General features: G+C 42.5%; 2 protein-coding genes across 6 annotated transcripts in view; one reads left to right on the forward strand and one right to left on the reverse strand.

Moving 5' to 3' along the window:
• Window positions 1-1296: 1296 nt before the first annotated feature.
• On the reverse strand, window positions 1297-10500 carry BRAT1 (BRCA1-associated ATM activator 1). 2 transcript variants are annotated; one of them, XM_014946167.1, is made up of 13 exons: window positions 10366-10500; window positions 9863-10017; window positions 8740-8884; window positions 7448-7820; window positions 7234-7353; window positions 6225-6316; window positions 5849-5967; window positions 5166-5352; window positions 4724-4797; window positions 3987-4089; window positions 3608-3706; window positions 2453-2631; window positions 1297-2251 (listed from the first exon to the last, which is right to left on the reverse strand). In XM_014946167.1, the coding sequence occupies exons 1-13, from the start codon at window positions 10490-10492 to the stop codon at window positions 1520-1522; spliced, it is 2505 nt and encodes an 834-aa protein (XP_014801653.1). In that variant the 5' UTR covers window positions 10493-10500; the 3' UTR covers window positions 1297-1519. The 2 variants fall into 2 exon arrangements, with proteins under 2 accessions (XP_014801653.1, XP_014801652.1); XM_014946166.1 differs by having other exon boundaries at window positions 8740-8887.
• Window positions 10501-11185: 685 nt separating this feature from the next.
• Window positions 11186-22941, forward strand: part of IQCE (IQ motif containing E) — a 32479-nt gene continuing 20723 nt past the window's right edge. For all 4 annotated transcript variants that reach the window (XM_014946250.1, XM_014946248.1, XM_014946249.1 and 1 more), the window contains exons 1-14: window positions 11186-11358; window positions 12412-12459; window positions 13103-13145; window positions 13808-13948; window positions 14242-14373; window positions 15333-15403; window positions 16072-16185; window positions 16855-16905; window positions 17431-17501; window positions 17703-17775; window positions 18188-18237; window positions 21014-21171; window positions 21660-21715; window positions 22027-22235. In XM_014946250.1, the coding sequence (XP_014801736.1) occupies window positions 11317-11358; window positions 12412-12459; window positions 13103-13145; window positions 13808-13948; window positions 14242-14373; window positions 15333-15403; window positions 16072-16185; window positions 16855-16905; window positions 17431-17501; window positions 17703-17775; window positions 18188-18237; window positions 21014-21171; window positions 21660-21715; window positions 22027-22235 (1259 nt within the window). In that variant the 5' untranslated portion in view covers window positions 11186-11316. The remainder of the gene's footprint in view (window positions 11359-12411; window positions 12460-13102; window positions 13146-13807; window positions 13949-14241; window positions 14374-15332; window positions 15404-16071; window positions 16186-16854; window positions 16906-17430; window positions 17502-17702; window positions 17776-18187; window positions 18238-21013; window positions 21172-21659; window positions 21716-22026; window positions 22236-22941) is intronic.

Raw genomic sequence — 22941 nt, forward strand, 5'->3', positions numbered from 1 at the left:
ATCTGGCAACCTGCTCTCTCCTTTCCTGGAGCACACCTGACCTATTGCCATCACCAAATGTTAAGTTTTGGAACTGTAATCCCTTCACTAGAGAAAGGATTGCTAAAAATCCACAATCAATCTGCATTTCTTTAAAAGCAAATCTCTCTCTCACTAACCCTTTCAATCTCTGAGGAAAAACAGTGGCAGAAAATGGCTTGATTTTTAATATTTTTTTTTTTTTTTTTTGGCCAGGTGTAGACCCTGCTCAGGTAGAAATGTGTATCAGAAGCATTCTGAGGAAAAACACAGTGGCAGGAAATGGCTTGATTTTTAATTATTTTTTTTTTTTTGGCCAGGTGTGGATCCTGCTCAGGTAGAAATGTGTATCAGAAGCAGAGCTACTTTCTCCTAAGACAGCTGCTGGTACAACACCCAGGGGCACCACCAAACATAAAGCTGTGCAGAGCCAGAGGTGAGTGTGCTGGGTTCATTACAGAGCTACTTTCTCCTAAGACAGCTGCTGGTACAACACCCAGGGGCACCACCAAACATAAAGCTGTGCAGAGCCAGAGGTGAGTGTGCTGGGTTCATTAACAGGCACAGAGTCAATCTTCAACCTCAGCAGCAAGAAATTCCAACTGCAGCCCGTTGGGCTGCTGCAGGGATAATAATGGAGGAGATTGCAGAAGTTCCTCCCCTGCATTGGATGCTTTAGCCTCCATTAGCCCAAAAATGAGTGTTGTGTTCTTCTACGTGGGCTGCAGGAGGATAAAGGATGCTAAATAGCACGATAGCTGCTGTTTTCTCATTGTTTACCAAAGCTAAGAGTAGATCTATTTTTATCCTGAAAAAGCTGCAGGTGTTAGTTTCTCTTATTAGTTAGAGGCTATCCTTGTTCTTTAGGAATGGAGAAAGGAACATTTGAAAAATTCAGGAAAAAAGGACTTAATTCTGGCTTCAATTAAAAACAAAGTCAATTTTTAGTGTGACTCCTGAGATACAGATATGTTATGAGATATAGTATGTTATCTATAGAATAAAGTCTGTAATGTTAAGGATGATCAGCTTTTGACTCCTTAAATGCAACCTTCTGTTCTAGACCTCAAAATGCAACAGGGAACTTAGGAACTCTGCTTTTAGAATGGAGATAGGGGCAAGGTCAAAACAAGTGTCCCTTAAAACCAGTCTTCATCAATTTTAGCTAGTCTGGCTCTAAAAAAAGCAGCAACAACTTGTTTTCAGTCACCGTTTTGGTCTGGTGCTTTCTGAAATGACGCAGGACTTAAAAAGCAAACAAATGCATTTCTTAACGTGTTTACTTTGAAAAACAAATCACATTTTATTGGAGTCCACACTTTTTAACAAAAAATTCAGCAGTATTAAAGCAAACTTCTTTAACAGTTAACGAAACCATCCTTTTCGCTCTTCAGCATAACACTTTCTTGAGACAGGATAAAAAGACTTCACAACTGGTAGCAAAAAAAATTCTCCAGAAGAAAACTGCTTAAGGACTGCTCCTTCAGAGCAAAAGATGTCTTCAGTAACAGTCAGCTTCATTCTCCTCTATGGTCCCCACAGTAGCAAGGATGTCCTGTAAGAGGGACTGAGGGCTTTTCTCTACATGGTCACTACATTTATTGAGCTCATCATGGAGCTCTTCTAAGTCTATTGTACCCAAAGCCAGCATCATGCTCTCTGGATCTTCAAAATCCACCCCGTTACCACCATCTGTGGGGAAGTTCTGAGCCAGAGGACCCTGCCTTAGTGTCCTTTGTAACCAGGCAATGCCAGGTCCTGCAGGTGAATCCCCAGTCTCTTGTGAATCCTTCAGGGTACTAATTGGATAGAAACTACCTCTTAAGGCAAGCAGTATGTCACAGGCTCTCTGACCTACTGGTTTGTCACAGTCACACAAAGACCGGAACAAAAAGCTGAACAGTTTTGCTCGGCAAAATACCTGCAGTGACTTATTCTGATGAATGGAACTAGTGACTGCAGACAAGACAGGAGCATAGGAGCATTTAGGAGGGCCAAGCTGGCAAATTGTCTGACTACAGAAAACTTCAACCAGTTCCAAACCACCAAGTCTGACTTCCCAGTCTAAGTCGTGCTCCACGGTTTGGATCACCCTAGAGACAAACCGCTCTGTGTCTTCCAGCTGACCTGTACAGCCTTGTCTCAGCCACTTGGTGAAGATGGTGATCACTGCCCTCCTAGGAAAGCCCTCTGGGTCCGTTGACAAGATTTCGTGAAGCTTTGCTACAGTGTTCTAAACATAAAAAGACAAAGAGAAAGCACCATGAGGGGAGGAACATGTGAAGAAACAAGAACACCAGAAGTATGAAAGCCTAGTCTCTTCCTTACTGGTTGTGAAATCTGCCTGTGTGAGACTGCAGGTAAATTGTGGAGAAAGTTATAAGCAGTAAACTGATGTGTAATTCCACAACCAGCTACACAAAGTCATTGTTACCTCTTTATCATACTGATTCCCTATGGCAGGCGACTCTGGAGCAAAGTATGTAATGAAGGCCAAGTGTCCCACAGCAGTCACAGCACTCGCTCGCACGTAGCTTTCTGGATCCTCAAGAAGGTTTTCTGTAAGCCTGGGCACCTCCGAGGACAGGAGTGACTGCCTGAACTCATCCTGGTCTGTAAACAAGACAGCAATCCAAAGAAGCGAGGCTTTATTCTCTTGGAGCATGAAGCTGTTTCCAATGCAAACAGCTCTCTGCGTCATACAAGGATGCCCACTGGCTGCAGGGACAGCTGCCAGCGAGCGGAGCCGCTGCAGAGACCGGGCAGGAGCTCACAGGAGCTCTGTGTCAGGCTCCCTGTTTTCCAGCAGCTTTGGTGACTTTCAGTCAAGCCCTGCTAGACACTGGAACTTGGAAAAACCCATTTACAGTCGTACTAGAGGCAAAAAAAACTTTCTCCGGGCAAACGAGGACATGGTTTCAGCCTCGTCAAACTTATGCCTTTGCTTAAAGGAGGAAAAAAGTCTTCCTTTCCTGTTGTCGAGGCATATGGCAAAGAAAAAGAATGCAACTGCAGCACTGAGAGGCACTGCAGGGTAAGCTGCTGATGCTGGGTACTTCCTTTGTGACCTGGGGACAACACTAGTCAACAACATCCAACATCACAGAGCTACTGTAGAATTAACATTGCCTTAGTGCTACCTGCTGCCAAGCCTGAGCTACCAGTAAAGCGGAAAATCGGTAATTAATCCAAAGAATGCCAAGCAGATCCAGGCTTTTAGCCTCCTAAATCCCAGCCCCCAGCCTGCTGAGGGAAACCAGACAGACTCCACTGCAAAGCAAACTGGAAAAAGGGGTATTATCTGCTATTAAGCAGTCACCTGTCTTCACAGCTGTGTCTCAACAGCCCTCAGTTTAACTCACCAAAATGGTCATTAAGGAGGGCACAGTAATTTGAGTTCAACAGAAGAGTAGAAATTTATTAATCTTTTTGTCAGATTTTGATCATGATCTAAGAGTGAAAATCTTGATGCTTCTTTCTTTTCTTACCCCTTCAGTTACAGGTCAGAGGGTGCTTCACAAGCCTGACTGACCTTCATGACATTAAAAGAAATACTCCTCCATCAGAACTGTTACGTCTCTGCACCTACCTCTCAAGGATTTAATCAGGACAGTGAGGAACTCCAGAGAAGAATCTCTTACTTCCCAGCAAGGACTGCACAAACGCTTCTGCAGCACCAGAAACACATCTGTAAAAAGCCAAGTGACAATCCTGAACGGACACAAAAGGCAACAAGCCCTACTGAAGCAATTGCTGTGCAACCTCTGTATCATTTTATCTGCTGCAACCCCTTTTGCTCTTGCTGTGTGCTTCTCCCAGAATCCTTCAAAGCACCATTTGGGCAGCTAAACCTAAATTCAACGTAATTGTGGACAAATCCCAAGTGTTTTGGGCAGGAAAGGTAGGCAAGGGCAGATTTCATACATGCCACTAGCTGCTGTTTGTCTCAACGTGAATAGCTTCATTACCTTCCAAAATCTTCTCAGTTTGTTGCCACTGACTGTTGGAGCAGGACAGTTCGTGCAAGCGCACCAACCACTTGGATGTAGCTTGGAATGTTTTCTTTAGAACCTGAAGCAATACAAAGCAGACTTACTGTATGGGAGGAAGTATTGTTGCCTTTATGCTAGATAAAATTTGTTTTAGCCTCAAACTTGCAGAGCAATTCTCTGAGTAAACAAGTACATATGCTGCCTTGCTAAGAAGTAAGCCACAAATAAATAACGCTCCTAACATTTCTGGAAAATGCCTGTTCTCAGCTTCATATGACAAAGTTCTAGTACCTCCAGCTCTTGATTTGCAGTTTTCAGAGTTACTCAAAGCAAGAAAACAAAACCCATTAATGCAAAGAATTCAATACTTAAGGACCACGTCAAGTTGAGTGTTGGTGCTCTCAGAGTCATTCAAACAAAGCAAGAAAACAAAACCCATTAATGCAAAGAATTCAATACTTAAGGACCACATCAAGTTGAGTGTTGGTGCTATTCTTAGATGTGATGGCTCCGGTCTTTGAGACAACAGAATGTATTGGTGACTTACTCAGAGTTTTAGCTATTTCCTGCAAGCCTCACAGAAACAAAATGAATCTCCTACAAATTCTAATACAAACTGTGCTAAGAAACAACTGTTGTCAGACAATTTCTAAGAACTACACCCCACTGGGGCAAGTTAATGGACTTGGATCTCTCCTTAGTTCTATACTCACTGTAGGGCTGGTGTTTGGACTCTCCAGGTATGCCAGAAGGACATCAAATAGACTTCCTATCAGTGTGTCACAGCCTGAAATGTAGAAAACAGAACTGAAGCACCAATATTGAGAGAAGGAGCAGTCAAATCACAATTCAACTGCTGAAATACAGAAAGACACAGAATTGTAAAATTGTTTTGGAGAAGAAAGCAAGTACGGTCTGCAGGGTAAAGGAGGAGCATCCAATTTCTCACAACCACTAAAACCTTTTTAATTTCAGTATCACCTACTCCAGCTTATCAGCAGAAAGCAAGGTTAGCCAAGACAGTAGGAAGAATTAGAAGAAATGAACAAGTTTCAGAAGTGGAAATAGCAGTCTTCATTCAGAAAGATCAGTAAAGGGGAATTTTTTTTTTTCCAAAATAGAAAAAAAAAAGTTAAAGTGCAAAGCTGAACTCACCTTTTCGCTCTGAGAGCGCTGCTAGGACATCAAGGGCTGACCTCTGCACTCTGAAGCAATTGATCAAGATTCGGCTTATGGTGCTTCCCAGAGGAGAAGCTGGACTCAGGAAGCCATTGCAGAATTGTAATATTGTCATGAGAGAGCGTAGCAGAGATGCGTATGGTAAATCCACCGGCAAATGAATCTAGCAGGAGGGGAGAAAAGGGGTGAAAAAAAGGGTTTCCAGCAAAAGTCTCAAACGTGCACACAGAGCAGGAGGTTTTGGTGAGGAGGCAGCAAAAATTGCAATTTTTCGTGTGTTCTTAAGGTACCACAATGCTAATAACTACAAACACCTTCCTCTCCCAAGAACTACTGCGCAGATGGAAGGAGATTCTTCTCACTTCTTGGGAAAGCACTTCAATTTGTTTCTTCACTGGACCAATAATTGCAGTAGGAAGTAAGGTATGGTAACAAAGCTTGTGAAGATGGATTTAAAACTAAGTGCAGTGCCTCTTTACAAGCCTCAGTATTCCTCTGTTTTCCTGTCTGGAGTCTACTGTGCTAGATCTCTTTAACGTGTTGAAGTCCTCACTGTCCACTTTCTGCTAAGCTCTACTGCAAAAGTTTGCAACCAATCTTAACCCTGTCTTTCAAGGACCAATTTGATCCCCAGGCTTTTATCCTTCTCTGAACATTACCAGGGACAGCAGCTCCTCCAGATGAGCGAGGGTCTGACACAGGAGACCAGCACAAGATGACTTGGAGGACAGAAGACCTTCAACAGTGGCGGGATCACTAACGGACTCATCCAACAAACCTAGAGGACCAAAGGAGGGAAGGGCTCAGGTTGTCAGTAAATACAAAGGACTCTGATTTTTGAAGTTAATCAAGATATGCAGGTGATGGAGTATGAATATCCCTTCAAATGCAACTGTCAGTAGGATGCTGCACTTCACCACACACACTGCTACTGGCCTTGACTACTACTACTCTTCCTCCTCCAGTTTTGTCTGCACCAGACACTTATAGCACTGGCAAGCAGACTAGCCTCTAACTTTTCTATCACAACTGTACCTGCATATTCCAGAGGCTGGGAGGCTGCTCTCAAAATACAGTCCATTGGCTGAAGTAGAACAGTCAGTGCCTGAATCCTCACATCTTGTGGGCTTCAAGGAGGAAACAGCAGTTACCAAAACAAGAACACTTCAATTCCTTCCCAAACATCTGCCCCTAAATGCTGAGAGAATAATGTTTTTTGTGCAGGCTTTTCAACAAGCCAGCAGTGACAGAGCAATGAAAGTATTACCACAATTCAAGCCTTCTTCCAAGCTTTCCTGGCTAACTGAAAACAGAGGAGAAATGGCTCTGGAATTTATAAGCAGCCTTGTCAAGCTATGCAGAGAGTGGGATTCTGTGTAAGAAGGGGGTTTAGAGAGAGGCATTTCTTGTCAACAAAAACGTGTCTTTATATCTTAATGCAGAGGCATTACTTAGCCCCTAAATCAGTATTTATATGTGCTGTATTCATTTAACATCTGGTGATTTCTCAATGCTTTTTCACTAAGAGGGAGGTACAGAGAAGATACAGGCAGCAGACTTCTTAGAGGGGCACAACAAGAGAAGAGTCTTAAACTGCAACAGGGTAGATTCCAACTGGATATACAGAAAATACTTTTCATAGGGAAATGAAAATTGCTAAGCACTGGAACAAGTTTCCCAGAGGACCTGTGGAATATTCATCCTTGGGGATATTTGAAATTTGAGTTGGTGAAGGCCCTGAGCAAATTATGTCCCCCTAATCTACCTTGGCAGTATAAAGTTAAAAGAGTTTGCTATTCCTTCCTGCTGTAGGTAAGATACAAGTGTATACACATAAACGTGATATTAGCTCCTTTTATTTCTCTCTCTTTGAAATGGTATTATTCTTGAAGTTTGTTAGCACAGTTCTTGCCAACCAGTCTTACATATTAAGGAATGTAGTGGAAAATGCAGTGAGGAAAAAAGCCAGTTCTTGGAAAGGCAACAGAGACATCAGTACAGAAACATCTGCAGAATGCAAAAATTTCATTGCAGTAAGTCCTACCATTTGTAGAGCCTCAGAATTCCCACTGCCAAAGGACCTGCTTGTACTGGGGTTAAGTGTTCCAGAGCAGAAGTCACTAATGCCCAAAAACTGCCTTCGCTGTCACAAAACACAGGGGACCTGAGAAGAAAGAAGTGTAAGTAATATGTCCCTGTTAGATGGTGGAAAAGAGATATATCTCAGCACTGGATCCAAGGTCCCAGAAGATCTTTACCATGCCATGCTAAGCAGAAGATTGGCCAGCATGTGCTGTACTTGAACAGTCTCTTCTGTCAGAAAGGATTCTATTTGCTTTGCTACTCCTGACCACAGTAATTCAGTCCACGTAGAACGACAACTGCCAAACAAATTAGTTAACAGTTTTAATGACTGCTCGACGTGAGAGGCAGAGCTGGACTGGAGGGAATCCTCTATGTGCTTTATTATCATTTGGGCACAGGCTGGCCAGTCGCAGTCCTTTGCACTGAGAGGTTTAGTCGTTTCAGACTCCACGGAGAGAATAAGCACGTGCACCAGGAGCCGACTGGCAGCTGAAGCCACAAACAGGCTGGGATCCCCTTGCAGAGCGAAGATCACGTCGATGCCTCCTGTGGGAAAACAAAAATAAGTCACTGGAGGGAAAATCAACAGCCTTCCCATTGTGAGGTGGAGCCTTGATGAATTCCAGCCATGTATTATCCTAATTCAAGCACCACCCAGCTTTAAATGGTGTTGGTGGGGGTTTTTATACTTTATTTTGTAGTCTCTATGGCATTTCAAAGTCAGCCAGTCCCTAAAGACAAGCAAACAAAAAAAGGTGGTAAAATTATTTTTAGATCCTCAGGTGTTCTAGTAACTTACTGGAGGAGTCCTCTGTTCCTATAACATTAGTAAGGGAGAGTTGAAAGCATGCTCACTATGTATTTATGGAAGAAACCTGTACCATCTCTGGACACAACCAGTAGGAAAAACATAAGCAGCAGCAACAGTACTACTTTTCCATCACATGAACAGCTGCACTTGCTGCACTTTAATACCAATCCAGTCTTTTAGGCCCCTCTGCACATGGGATCTAAAGCTGGTGTTAACAAATGAATTTACATACCTGTGTAGCAACAACAGGACTGCAAATGTGTGAAAGTATTAAGAGATAAATGAGCTCCTGGTTAGTTTTTCTGCATTAAATTATATTGAAATGTATCTTATACTGAGAGTTACAAATAAGAATACAGAAGGCTTTTAATAAGCTATTTTTGTCATGTATTTCATAAGATGTGCCTCTTTCCCCTCTAAAAAGGGTGTCATCTTCAGTGTTTGGGAGAAAAAAAGAGATTAAAAAAAACCAGAAAAAATAAAATGCATAACTAATGTAATAAAAAACCCCAACATCTTTCAATGACTTGAGAGTTTTTGACAAATGGCTTATTTTTATCTTAAATGACCGAAAGCTCCCATCTCATTTGGAGTTACAGACTGGAATGGGAGAGACAGAGAATCTGGGGAGTTCCCAGTCCTGGAAGTACTCACCACCGTTGCAGAGGAAGTGGAGAGCAGGCTGGTGATGCATCATGCTGTGCACACCCTCCACCCAGCCGCTTCGCACTGAGGCATCTTCCCACACGGCACTGCTCAGAGGCCCATCCCCTCCAAAGAGCTTGACCAACAGCTTCTCCTGCTGAGGCCAGAGGAGAAGACACAGGGTAAGCGATGAGCAAAGGGGCTGGAGGGGAGTGGAGAGGCTGCTCTGTCATCCAAGTCAAAAGTATCAATAACGTAGTGAAACCTTCTCTTGCTACAAGTATCAGTAAAACAGAAAATTTTGAGAATCCCGTGCTTAAACTCAACATCTGTCTTTTTTCATGCACTAAGCAACAGATGTGTTCAAAACTACTTGATTTTAAGATCCTAGGGACAATTTATGTATATATGTGTTCCACAAAACTGCTTGGTTTTAAGATGCTAGGGACAATTTATGTATATATGTGTTCCATTAGACTGTTTTATGCAACTTCATGCATCTCTTCCATCAAAGCCTTTTGGGTGTTGAGTTTTGTACTATAAATGTATTATATTGTAGAAAGCAGGGCTTTAAAAAGCTCCCTAATTTTTGCCAGGAACCAGAGATTTCCTGTCAACCAAGTATGGAGGGAAAACTACATCTGTTGGTGCAGTTTAGATCTACAGGCTCTGTCCAGGGATACAATAATTTGCAATGACTGCTATGAGATAGTGTTATCCCATGTACTGTTTTGAATGGAAAATGAGAAGAACTTCATATTAGTGTTCATTGTACTGCTGTGGCAAGGCAGAAAACAGCAGATTTACATGAGAACGGTAAAGGAATGGTATGATTTTAGGTCTTCATCCTCGTATCACTGTTTGCTGAGTTGTTTGATGTATGCAATGGAAAATGAGAAGCACTTTTTATTAGCATTCATAGTACTGCTGTGGCAAGGCAGAAAACAGCAGATTTACATGAGAACGGAAAAGGAATGGTATGATTTTATGCCTTCATTCTCATATCACTGTTTGCTGAGTTGTTTGATGTATGCCAGAAATTTTATAAGCAGAATCCATACATTTTCAGGTGTCCTCCACATAGAAGGAGGAAACAGACACGTGGCAGCAGGTACCTGGGTAGCCAACTCACCTGCAAGTGTTGGAAGCGGCTTTCGGAAGCGGCAAGTATCCCAGCTAACCTCAGAGTGAAGGAGAGGATGCTCGGACTGGGCTCTGGCAGCGCCAGCACGGAGGTGAAGAACTCTGTCAGACAGGGGTTGTCCTGCACCAGTTTCACATCAGGATCTAGAGATGAGGTATCGCCCAAGGAGAGGCCAGAAAACAGGGGGTGACTGTTAGTGCCTTAGAGAGCATCTGCCCTTCATGCAGCAGCCAGTCCAGCCCAAACCACAACCCTCTCTCTTAACTCTAAGGTGATTGCCTGAGCTCAGTGTAACCCCCCACAACTGACAGGGAGGAATTTCCGTTCACCTGAGGCCCGAGCCCAGGGACAGGCCTCAAGTACCAAACAGCCTGTCCAGGGGAGCACCTCTGAGGGAGGCCTCCCCCAGCGCCCCCGGCCTCCCTACCCCCCGGACAAACCCCTGCCGCTCACCGGGGCCGGGGAGGGCCCTGCAAGGGGCGGACACTCACCGAACTCCGTCAGGGTCCGGAACCAGTCCAGCAGCTTCTCCAGGCAGGTGTCGTCGGAGCCGGGCTGCCGCGGGTCGGCCAGGGCGGCGCAGACGCGGGGCAGCAGGAGGGCGCACTCGCGGCTCATGGCGAAGCGGTGGCCCCAAACAGCCTGTCCAGGTGTCACCGAGCACCTCTGAGGGAGGCCTCCCCCAGCGCCCCCGGCCTCCCTACCCCCCGGACAAACCCCTGCCGCTCACCGGGGCCGGGGAGGGCCCTGCAAGGGGCGGACACTCACCGAACTCCGTCAGGGTCCGGAACCAGTCCAGCAGCTTCTCCAGGCAGGTGTCGTCGGAGCCGGGCTGCCGCGGGTCGGCCAGGGCGGCGCAGACGCGGGGCAGCAGGAGGGCGCACTCGCGGCTCATGGCGAAGCGGTGGCGGGCCCGGGCGATGTACCACGACTTCTGGGCGGATAATCCCGGGCCCGGGTCAGACATGGTGGGGGCCGGTGGCGGAACCGGGAGACACCCCCCCCCCACACACACACCCCTCACCGGCCGCGGCCGCAAAGCGAGTGTCGCAAAGGCGGGGGCGTGGCGCTCGGGAGGCGGCGGAGAGGAGTCGGCCCCGCTCCTCCGCAGCCCGCCGGGGTTCCCTGCCTCTCCGGGGCCGCTTGGCGGCACTCGCGTTCCGCGGCAAGGCCGAGACCCGCCCGGCTGTGCCCTCAGGCGGCGGCGGAACCGCTGCCGGTGCGGCCTCCCCGCGCTCCCCGCCCCCGTCACTCTGCGCAGGCGCCGCCGCCGCCGAGCGGCTGGTTGCCATGGTTACCGCAACCCGGAAGTGCCGCCAGGGGGAAGGCAGGCCCTCAGCCCGGGCCGCCGCGGCCGCCCCCTGCCCCGAACCGGGCGCCATGGCCCGAGGTGGCCCCCGCCGCCCCGCCACCTATTAAGGGCTCCCCGTCACCCTCCCGCCATGGCCCGGGGGGGCGGTGAGGCGGCCGCGGACGGGGAGCTGGTAAGGAGTGGGCGGTGGGGAGGAGGAGGCGGAGGCCCCGGGCCTGTCCCAGCCCAGGCCCGTACCGGGAAACCCTCCTGCCTTGAGCCCCCTCAGGCTCGGCAGGCCGGCGAGGCGGTGGCTAGGAGGGGGAGGAGGACGGCTTCGTCCGTCTCTAGTCTGTGGGATTCTGAGTTCTGCCTGTGTCTCCTTGGCCGGCTGGTAGCATGGTGTGGGGATGGGGATGGTGTGTTCGCGTTCGTTTCGGCCCCTTTCAGCAGCCCTTTCAGGTGGTTTTGATGCCTTTTGCTGGGACCCACTCTGTTGTGTGTCATAAGTGGCTTTTGTTGGGCCTGTTTTGTAAACGCAAAGGGTCTGTGAAGGTTTCTAAGGACTGCAGTGTTTTTGTTATTGCACACTTATATCCTGGTGAACATCTTGTTGTTTACCATCTCCTATCAAGCCTGGGCACTTTCCATGTTCTCCTATTCCTAATGCAATAGCTGCAGACAGATTTCCCAGAGTGATAAACAGGCCTTAAAACAACAAAAATAATCAGTGTGCTGCAAGGATCACTGCCTCAGGAAATTAAAAAATATACAGCACGGTGTGTGAAAAGTATACCTGCTTGGTCTCAGCCGCTTTTACCCGCTCTGTCTCCAGACACTTCTCTAGTCGAGTTTACTGGATGTTCCCACAGCATAGCAAGGGTAGGAACGAGTAAGTGAGGAAGGGGACAGAGGGATGAGTTGCTGCTTAACTCCTACTGGTGGAGAAATTCATGCAGAACCAGCAGCATGAAAGATGGGACACCCAAGGGTTCAACTGTTGTAATGCTGTGCACTGCAGTACATAAGTCTCTGTGGCTCGAGTATGAAGCCACTTGCACCCTGTCACACTGAATGTCTGCGTTAGAGCAAACGATGCTGGTTTTTGCAACAGTGGTGACACATTTACCATTTTAATTTATTGCACTCAAACTTCGTTTGAGTAACAGGATGTAAAGTTTTCTGGAAGCGTATTGTAACCAGTTATTTAGTAGCAAATGTCACAGTTAATGTCTCTATTTCCCAGGGAGATGACAGCATGTCTGTGATAACCTGTGAATCAGACACAGAAATGGTGAGTTTTATTAATGGCGTGCTGCGGGTGAATGCCTTAGACAGCCTCCCAGCATGTTCTTGCACACTCTACATCCACGTGATGCCTCCTGGTCGATAAGATGCCCTTCAGAGAGGAGAGCTAACACTGTTACTGCAGCGTAGTTTGATTCAAAAACCCCCTATAATTCTAGATGTACTTCTCGCTTCTAAATTCTCAGCACTGGGGGCTGCAAATGATGTTTGGCTTCATTTTGCTGTTTTATCAAGTTACGGACCTAAGTAATCCTTTTACAGAGTTTTAATGGAATTGAATAAGACTTTCCTTTAGCTAAATGGTTCTATAGATCAGCCTCTACTCTGTGATCATCTTGAATTTGCTGCTACTTGTATTTAATACTGATGGGGAAGGTCGTAGTGTTCTGAGCATGAGTAAACTACTTTGTAGCATAAAACTTCAGTAGGCATCACCTTAATTCTGGTGACTGTTGCTGTGGCCAAATCTGCATATGCTTAATGCTGCTATTTTTGTTTTCTACACAGAAGATTGTGTTGTTAGAACAAGTGCTCTTTATACAAGTTGGAGATTGAAGCCAATTATATGCCGAAATCTCTCAAGAGTGCAATATTTTAAATACATTAAAAAAATTCTTTTTCTCTTCCAGAAGCTAAAGAAGAAAATTTTTCACAAGCCTCCAAAGTCACCAAGTAAGTGTTCCAAATTTTTTTCTTCTGTTTCCAATGTTGCAGAACAAGGTAGGTTTGTGGGACACAGGAACTGGAAGATTTACTTGAAACAACAACTTCTTGTTCTCTTTAGGATTATTCACTGGTGTGTGCAGAACACACCTTTCTGAGATTCATTCTGTAACCTGTGAAGTTAGACTTTTATAGGCTAAATATGGTAGTGGATTAGCAGCTATAAAGTTACTTGTCTGTTTAACTATGCTTATTTTTCTCATTGACAGAACATTTGTGCATATAGTCATTGAAAGGTCAATTTAATGGATGAATTTAGAGATGCAGATACCTTAAGGTTGCCTATCCAAGCTGTACATGTAAATATTTCTACATGCATTGAATCATATCACTGTCGTTATGCCTCTTTCTAAGCCTTTTCATTTTCTGGAATTGGATTTTTTCTTTATCCTCATTCTTGGTTTTTAGGTGAATGTCCCGTTGCTCTGTTCTTTATCCTCATTTTTGGTTTTTAGGTGAATGTCCCGTTGCTCTGCATGAGCAGTAATATGCTGTTAAATTCTGGTTTTTTTAAGTAACAGGACAGTGTCTGGGAACTGTGAAGCACAAGACAGAATTTTTGTGACCTTGAGCTTTTTCAGGGAATGCTGAGATATTTTCTTTTCTTTTAGAGTCTCCATACAGCTCTAGCACACAACTGTATCCTAAAAAAGCTGCAGTTTGGCGATCTCTGCAGGGAACAGGCTGTGCACGTCCCGAGAGCACAGCTGTAAAAAACCCAAGGCAGATGTGGCTGGGATCACTGAAACAAGGTATTAGTATAGAAACTTTATCCACATATGTGGATAAAATTCAGTGTTGTGGACAGCTTAACATATAAACTCTTAAAAAATAGATTTGTATTTGATTATAGGCTCCACAGGAAGTAATTTCACTATTATTTATTTGGGTGGTTGGAATTATCTGATCTTGAGCATTGGAATTTATAGAGGGAATAATTAACAGCATCTGGAGCTTTCTACGTTGCGTTTGCTCAGAATAAATCCGCAAATTTAATTCACAATTATCCCTGATTTTTGCATTTGTGTTCCATTTTTGTTGGCAGGAATGAGCCATTCTCTGAAATCAGATGTTGACATGGGGCATATGCGAACTAACATTTCTAGTAGCACTCCGGAGTATTTGAAGGAAGCTCTAGGAATGAAGAAGCCAAAACATTCTCGTTCTTCTAGTAATGGTAAACTATGTAATGGTGTAGTAGATAACGGTTAATGATCTTTTTTCCATGTAAAAACACACATTGCTTAAGATCTCAGCTTCAGTAAAGCAAGAGCCATTTCAGTTTAGTCTGTATTAAAATATATGTGTCAAAATATGATCCATGAGATACTTTTTGAGATTTCTAAATTGGTTAGGAAAGGGGTTTCCAAATTTTTTGAGCAATGAGTCACTATTAGCTTTCAGAACTTTTTGCAAATTGCCATGCATTTGCAGCTGAAAACGTTGCAAATATAATATGGTTCAATGGGCCAGCTGTAGACAATTTATTGTGACTTTGCAAAACATAGTTTAGGAACCATTGATAGAAACCATCTGCTTGCCTGAAATTCTATGTAATTGACTCCTTTTACTTCTTCTCTAGAAAGTGTTTTATCGTGTGGTTGTGATGTTAAAATCAATTGAGTTTTATGAGAAGAGCAAAATGTAAAACTTTCATCCTGCTTTTCTTAAAGGAGAACTGTAAACTGCAAAATCCTACTTCCATTTAAAATGATATTTGTACTGTTACTGGTATTACACAGCTTCTGGCAACTTTAAAAGATGATAGACTTTTACAGGTTAGGTGTTATTAGAAAAATGTATTCTGTACATACTTTAGAAATCTTTTGTAAACAATTGATTTGTTGAAAAGAGAATACTTAGTCTTCTGTGGAGTGTATATCTTTCTTGAGATGGTTATTTTAATCTAGCACCAGAGCAAAGAGAAGTAATTAGGAGAAATTTTCTGTAAAACCTGGCAGAAGTTTCATGCGATGACATCTCCATTTTGCCTCCATTTCTAAAGTTAATTTCCCTGCTGATTGATTGAAATCCTAGTTTGGTGCTGTCCTAAATATTTTGCTTTAACTGTAAGATTTCTGATTAGTTCAAAATACCTCTTTCAGACCTGCGTATTTCACGTATCTTTTTCCGTAGGCTACATTCCTGGAACTCCCAACTACAAAGAAAAAGAAGATATGTATGATGAAATTATAGAACTAAAAAAGGTACAGTCTCTCTGGTATTTACATACAAAGTCACAGGGTCCCTCCATCCACCTGTAGATGTCAGGGCCTTGTTGGTTCAAAATACTTTGGTTTCTACAACTGGGACGTCCACCAAATTTTTACGTTTGTTATGTAAGGCTAAACTAAACTTGTGTCTGTTTAAGGCAATTTCATTGCGTTTATGGTGTGATAGATACTTCTGAGTACTGGATGTGGAAGCCTTGAAGTAATCCCAGTCCTGAACCCCAGCCATGGCCCTAGCTGGACACTGAAAAGGTTCATTGCATTTGGTTTCTCTGTCCCTCCATTGCCTTTTTGGTTTTTTTCCCCCTCACATTTTAACAATTTCCCAGTTGAGTTTAGTGCAGTGTATGAAAGGTGAGGACTGGGCATGTTGAACACTAGGGATACATACAGACAAATATCTTGTTGTAGATCATTTGTGTAAGGTTGCCTCTGTTAAACCTTTTACTTTGATCTTTGCCTTGTCACCTCCCTTGTCTGTCAGTCCTGATCCAGCCTGATGGTCTGTTTCGGTTGTTTTTTCCTTTTGCTTCATCGTCACCATTGTAATTGGATTGTTATTGACATCAAAATGTGTTTCCATGTGAAAACTCAGTGTGTTTCTATTTCTGAAACATGCTTACAATTTTCCTCCCCTCTTTTAGACAATACAAGCTCAGAAAAATGAGGGAGATCGAATGAAAACTAAGCTCCGTCGACTAGAAGAAGAGAACAATAGAAAGGATAAACAGATTGAACAACTGTTGGATCCTTCCAGGGTGACTATTTCTTGGGGGGGATACAAGTGGAGCAAAAGAGTGCCGAGTGGTGTGATCCTCTTCTCCTGTCTCTCTAGATTTCAGGAGTCTGTAGTGTGTTGGCTCCTAGGAATGATGAGCTTGAATATGGGAACTGTTTAGTTGGTATGAAGGGATTTCTGGTTTGTGTATCTCAGCTTACCAGTCCGGCCTCTGTTCAAAGGGAGATCATGCCATGCCATGTTGATAAGTTTATTTAGCAAAGATAGTTTTAATTTCTGAAAGTAAAATTAAAATGCTGTCTCTTCAGAGGCCCACTTTCTGAATATTTTGCCTGAGAGTAGAAGGGAATTAACCTACTGCATGGCAACTGATGCATGTGGTCCTGAGACATGAACCAGAAAGCGAAAGATGAGCTTTATTGTCAGACCCACCAGGCTGAGAAGCATTTAGGGTCATAGAAGACCTGAATTTCACTGAATTCCTTGTGGCTGTCACTTTCTGCATGCAGATCTGCATCTTGGGAGAAACGTGCTAATGTAAGACAACGAGCATAGGGACTTCAGAACTTAAGCTGTTGGACTGTGAAATGACTGTGGAGATGAGCAGGGTAGAAAATTGTGTGGGAAGAGCTGGCAGTAGAACAAAGCAGCAAGGTTGGTCACTTGCTTTATCTGTCTTACCTTTCAGGGCTCTGAGCTGGCACGAGCTTTGTCAGAAAAGAAGACTGATAATGGATGGGTAATAGTTACTTCATTACCTTTTGCTTTCATTTTTCCTTCTTTTCTCTTGCCAAGCTGAAACACTACTGAATAAAAAAAAATAAAATGAAGTAAGAAAGAATAAGCAATTAGGGAATCATGTAACCATTGTTTCTATCATCAGATAAGGGACCAGTAACAAAGATCTGGGATGAACATTATTTTAGGGAGCCTTCTATGTCATTGTCTTGAATCTGTTTAGGAACCATTCTCCCTATTATTTGCTTGAATTTAGCAGGGAAAGTTGTTTTTATTTAGTGATTGTGTATAAATACCATTAAGGTGATTATGTTACCACAGATACAAGTTAGGAATCTGATATCTGTGGTGTTCCCTTTGTCACAGGGTAGCAGACGTGTATGGTTTACTAGGTACTGAAGTATGTATGAATAAATATATCTGATTAGGTACAATTTATAAAGACAGGGCATGACAATGGAGAAATGTAATTTCTGTGAAGAGATGGATTATTCTGGGACTCATGAGGTCTTTGTTCTCTCTGTAGGTGGTGAGTGGATTAAAGCAGAAGATTTTCAAGCTAGAACAACAGTGCAAGGAAAAAGACAACACTATTAAGTATGACTTTGGGGAGGTAGAGGCTTGTATTGGATGAGATAGTAAAGGGAATTTGAAATCCATGTTATTTTTCATCTGTATTCTTCTGTTCCTTAAGCTATTTTAATGAACTCCTAGAACATATTAGCAATTTTCAACCAACAGGTTTTGCAGTGCTCTTCTGGTCTGACTAAATTATTTTTTGTATTATTCTATTTTCAGTAAGTTCCAGGCAGACATGAAAACCACTAATTTGGAAGAAATGAGGTTAGCTATGGAAACCTACTATGAAGAGGTACGTCTGATGGGTCCTTCAACGTTCATACAGGAGTGGTAGTTGTTCAGTTATTGAGCCAAAGTATAAATGAGATGTTTTAGAGAAGTTTCTTATAGCTTAGCTCCACCTGTCATTGGAATCAGATTTTTATAGATATTCTCATTTCTCCAAATATATGCACTGAAAAAACTCTTTTCTTCAGTAGGTTGAGTGTGCTAATGAAAAAAATGGAAATAAAGAAACTAATCCATAAGTGTCTAGATGAAAACCAATATACCAGTACCCTGATTTTCAGTGATGGCATCGTTACCTCCACTGCTACCCAAAAAGTCCTGTTGTGATTTTTGACCCAATGGACAAATGTGTTGTATTTGCAATGTCAGCTTCCACAGGTAGCTCCTTAATGGAATCTATATTTCATATTTCACAGGTTCATCGTCTCCAACTCCTGCTGGCAAAATCTGAGACTATGAGGAAAAAGTATGTTTAATTCTTTTGAGGCAAATGTTTGTGTATATGTGTTTGATGTATCACTCATATACTACTTTAACTTACAGAAACAACGGCATGGGAACAGTTTATTCCATCATTTAGATTGCTGGATTTACTTTTTGGTACTGCTTTGGTTGGCTTCGCAGCCTTGGCATATGTCTTAGTCATGGCTTATTTCTTGTAGATAGATCATTTTGTGGATATACTGCTTTGGTTGGCTCTTCGCAGCCTTGGCATAAGTCTTAGTCATGGTTTATTTCTTGTAGATAGATCATTTTGTGGATGTTGAGAAAGTACTAGAGCTATTTAAAAAGTATGTGAAAGCTCTGAAAAATTATCTCTGTTAAATAAGATTCATCTTCCCCCATAATCACACCTATTCTGACATCACTGGTGATTGAAACAAACTCACTGAAAGTTTGGCATTTTACTCTTGAGTCAGTTCTGTATCTTGCTGCAAAGAAGGTGTTTCGGAGTAAACATTTTCCTGTGGTAGAAAGAGATCTGCAGGTCAGGGGAGCTTTTGTGAGGTATCTATGAGTGGCACCAGTAAGAGTCTGTCAGAGAAGCTTGTACTAGCACTTGTCACTAGTGTGCAGGTGTATACATGGCCGTGAGGGTAAACAGTCTATAGAGGAAATAAAAATCAAAGCACAAAGGCAAAAGACAAAGCTCCAGTAAGAGAGAAAATTAAAAGCGACGATGCAAGAGAGTCTTATGGGACAGGAAAACTTGTTACTGCACCACTTCAATATACTCTTGCCCTTCTAGTCTTGAGTACAGGGAACTATCTTAATTTTGGGTTTAATTATTTAGATTGATAGAAACATATGAGGACCCTTTATGGCTCATTATGTGTTCTACTTGGGTTTCCCTAATTCACGATCCCTTGTGGATTGAAAACTGCAATTTGTTTTGTCACTGTTTTAAAAAAAAAAATAAATAATCTCTTTTGTCTGAGGCATGCAGTGAGTAGCCTCTTGAGGCGGTAAGCCATCACACCTAATTTATTTATAGGTGAAAATGAGTCATCAGGTCTCTTCCTTGTCCTCATTTATTCATAGCTTCAAAAAAGCAGTGGTGAGGGCAGTCTCTCTCCATTACATGACTGTCAGTCTCTCCTTGAGAGGCTGAGCACTGAAGTAATAAATGGTGTTGAAGGTCAGGACTTGGGCATGTGGAAAGAGTTGTAGGAGAGTGTTTCTTTCGTGATGCTTGTCTATGTTATTTCTGGCTGAAGTGAATGACATCTAGCTCCTCTTTTTCAGTGTTAACAACGAAATATGATTATTTATATGTAAAGCTGTAGTATCCAATTGTAGCTAGAAACTAGGCAACATTTCAAGTCCTCAAAACGGTTTGCAGTTCTGTCATTTAGGTTTTGATGAGCCTAAAATAATAGCAGTCAGTGAGGCAGTTATGATTTCTATCATTTCTCTTACTTCCCATTTTTGGGAGTGTATTTTGTTTTGGGTTTTATTTTTTTTCCTCCAGCCTGGGACAGCTGTATGAATAGTCAGTCATCCATGACATCTGGACAGCCTGATTTGTTTGGCTTTTATGGCTTCATTTCCTTTTAATTTCCAAAAGGTAGATTAGATTCAGCTTTTCACTCTGGTATGCTAATTGTATGCTATCTGCCCCTTTACCTTGTAATTATTCCAGTGGATGGGATATAAGATTCCTTCACAAACTGTTCTGTGGTTGTCATTAGCAGTGGCATCTGTCCAAAAGCAGGTCCATCAGTTACTTCAGACTTTTGTTTCCAAATATAAGCTTTTAGGAAATTTCTCATAACAAGCATTTTATCTCTCTAGAAATGTTTTGTGAAGAAACTTTACAACTCTGTATGTGTAAAAGCTAAGATTTCTTCTCCTTTTTATTGGAAAAATTAAAAAGGCTAAATCACTGTGATATATTTAAAACAGCTTTAACACATAGCAGGCTTTCCCTTTTCTCATGCCTTTTATTCCCATCACATCGATGTTAGCCTTTAACACATAGCAGGCTTTTCCTTTCCTCGTGCCTTTTATTCCCATCACATCGATGTTAGCTGTATTCTTCAAATCTGTTTCAGATCTCTCATTGATTGAAATGTATCTTAAATGAGGAAAGAAATTTCTCTGGGGTTTACTTTCCCAGGAATAGTTTCTTTTAGATTAGAGCAGCATTCACAGTTATCTGAAAATACACTTGTGTGTTGGATTTATTTGAGAGTTACTCCATCTATCTATAGCCCTCTCTCTTCCAATCTCCATCTGTTTGTTAAGTGAAAGAAAGCAATTCAGAGCACACAGGTTAGCTTGCTGTGCTGAACAGGTTTTGGGAGGAATCTCCCAGTTGGCTGAAGAGTGCTTTTAAATGAGTGGTCCGTAGAGCACTGGTAAAGTATTATAAGGTTGGTTAACAAAACAAATAGAAAACCAAATAAATAAAACTCATACAAGCACTCTTGTTTATGCATTAATAAAACAGAGTGTGGGAGGAAGTAAAAGGAATAAATGAACTTGCGAAGAATCTTTTTTCTTTGATGCAAATTAAAAGAATTGTGGGAGTGTTGAGCAAGATGGTCTTTGCATGTTTTTTTTCCTAAAAGAATAGATATTTCCTCAAGTAACAAATGTTGAGAAAATGCTACTGGGGGGAGCTGAGGCTGTTAACTTAGCCAGGCGACCTGAATGGTGAGGCTCTTCCACTCTTTTTAGTGCTGCTGCTTTGTTCTCTGCTTTTAAGTTAACTTTCTGGTTTTGACCCTGTTTCCAAGTACAGAGGGCAGAGATACCCAGAAACGACTAAAGGCACTGAATGCTGCTGTCCTGAGGTTATCTAGGAACATCAAGGAACTGCAGAATGAGAATCGGAGGCTGAAAGAAGATCTAGATCATGTACTGAGCAGTTCTCCTCCTTCCAATAAAACAAAAAGTACGTGCTGAAAAGTTGGTGAACGTGGGGCAAGAGATTTAGACACATTTGGAGGATGTGTTTGAGAGCAGGACCGTACAGTGGTAGGAATAAGGGGGTTACTACAAAGGTGAAGATGCAGGAGGGGCAAAATGGAATGAGAGGTTTCTTACAGGAGGCTCTCTCTGACTTCTGGGTATGCGGCTCCAGTCAGACCTGAGTTGCCTTTTATCCCTGAGAATTCTGGACTGGAGTCACTTGAAGATTTAATATGTCACTGGAAAACTGTTTTTCAGTTGTTGACACTGATGAATGTGAATGGTTTATGTTGATTTCTGAGCTCATTGGTGTAGGAGTCAGATATTTGAGGACCATTCTCATTTTTTCATGGCTGCATATTTAAAGGTGGGGTTCAGATTGTCTTTCTATATGGACAGAAGCTCCTAAAAGCAACAACAATGTTGACTCACTGATAGAGTTTCATGTTTAAAGTTTTCTATTGTGCTTAGATTACAGTGAGTGGAGCAGACAGAGGCTGGTGAGGCGGATTTCGGAACTAGAAAAAGTAAGTGATCATAATCTTGTGGCTGTCTTACCTGTCTCTGAGCAGAAAATGCAGAACCACTTGCTCTTGCTCCTGTCGTAGTGTTTCAACAGATCAGCCTTGTGCATTCTGGCTTATGCATGTAAACTGATGTTTGTACCCTTCCTCCCTTTTTTGTTTTCTCATACTTGTTACATATAAATGGACATTTTAGAATTAACGTCCATTTGATGTTTTTCTCATGACTTATGTAAAATCATTTTATGCTAAATTTAATTTTCTTCTTTTTTCTTTTGCTTTTTTTTTTGTGTGTGTAAATTCGTCCTGTTTAGAAAATATGTGCCATGGAGAACACCAGGGTGTCATCAGCAGACAGTGAATCTTCACAGTTACTTGCTGTGTCATCTTCGCCTTCTCTAGACCTGGATCATGCTGACCCTCAACAGGTAGACCATGGTGAGGAATGTCGTCGCCTCCAAAGGCTAGTGAAGAAACTGAAGAGTGATAAGAAGGCACTTCAAAATCTCCTGCTCAATAAAGAGTAAGCACGACTGTTGTCTGAGGTGTTGTTCTTTTGTAGGTGTGAATTAATAATTGTTTCCTGTCACTTTATGAAACATTGTAATAAGTCCTTCACATTGTCAGCAAGACAACAAATTTTGAGGGACCCTTTAGCTTTTATTTCAAAAGCTTCTTCTAGTCCTACTAGCATTTTAAAATTAAATTGCAGGAATAAAATGTCAGTGAGAGGATGGAAAATGAGAATTTCTGCTTATTTCTAACACATTTTTCAAGGCATATTTTTTTTCCAACCCCACTGAAAAGCTTTTGAAGGGTTATATGTCGTTTCACACAGCACTTCTTGAAAGCATTTTACTGTAAAAATTAGTCACCCCTTTTCAACGTGTTTTTTCCTGATCTACCACTTTCTTCGTTTAAGCCTGTCTTCTGCATAGGATGCACTGTGACTTCTCCTCAGTAAGCAATCCATTTGCAGTTTGTATTTCTTGCACTTTTTTGGTGTGTCAGTGCATCTGATCACATGGGAGATGTGCACACAACTACATGGTGTTGGTAAGATGCCACCTCCTGGGTCAACTCGCCTCTGGACAAAAAGGCATTAGTGAGAGTGTGCAAAGAGGCCTTTTGCTTCTGAACAACATATGCTTGCATTTAGTTTTGTATAAAAGGAAAAATGAAACATTTAGTTACTTTACAAAGTAGAGAGAACCTATTTTCTTTAGAAG

The sequence above is a fragment of the Calidris pugnax genome, unplaced genomic scaffold, assembly GCF_001431845.1.
Source record: "Calidris pugnax isolate Ruff unplaced genomic scaffold, ASM143184v1 scaffold123, whole genome shotgun sequence".
Taxonomy (NCBI): Eukaryota; Metazoa; Chordata; class Aves; order Charadriiformes; family Scolopacidae; genus Calidris; species Calidris pugnax.

Coding starts and splice junctions, on each gene's coding strand:
- BRAT1 (XM_014946166.1), bottom strand. CDS start 10,492: ATGAGCCGCGAGTGCGCCCTCCTGCTGCCCCGCGTCTGCGCCGCCCTG. Junction 5,353..5,848: donor TGGAGGAGCTGCTGTCCCTG/GTAATGTTCAGA, acceptor CCCTCCTGCTAG/ATTCATTTGCCGGTGGATTT. Junction 2,632..3,607: donor CCTGATTAAATCCTTGAGAG/GTAGGTGCAGAG, acceptor TCTTGTTTACAG/ACCAGGATGAGTTCAGGCAG.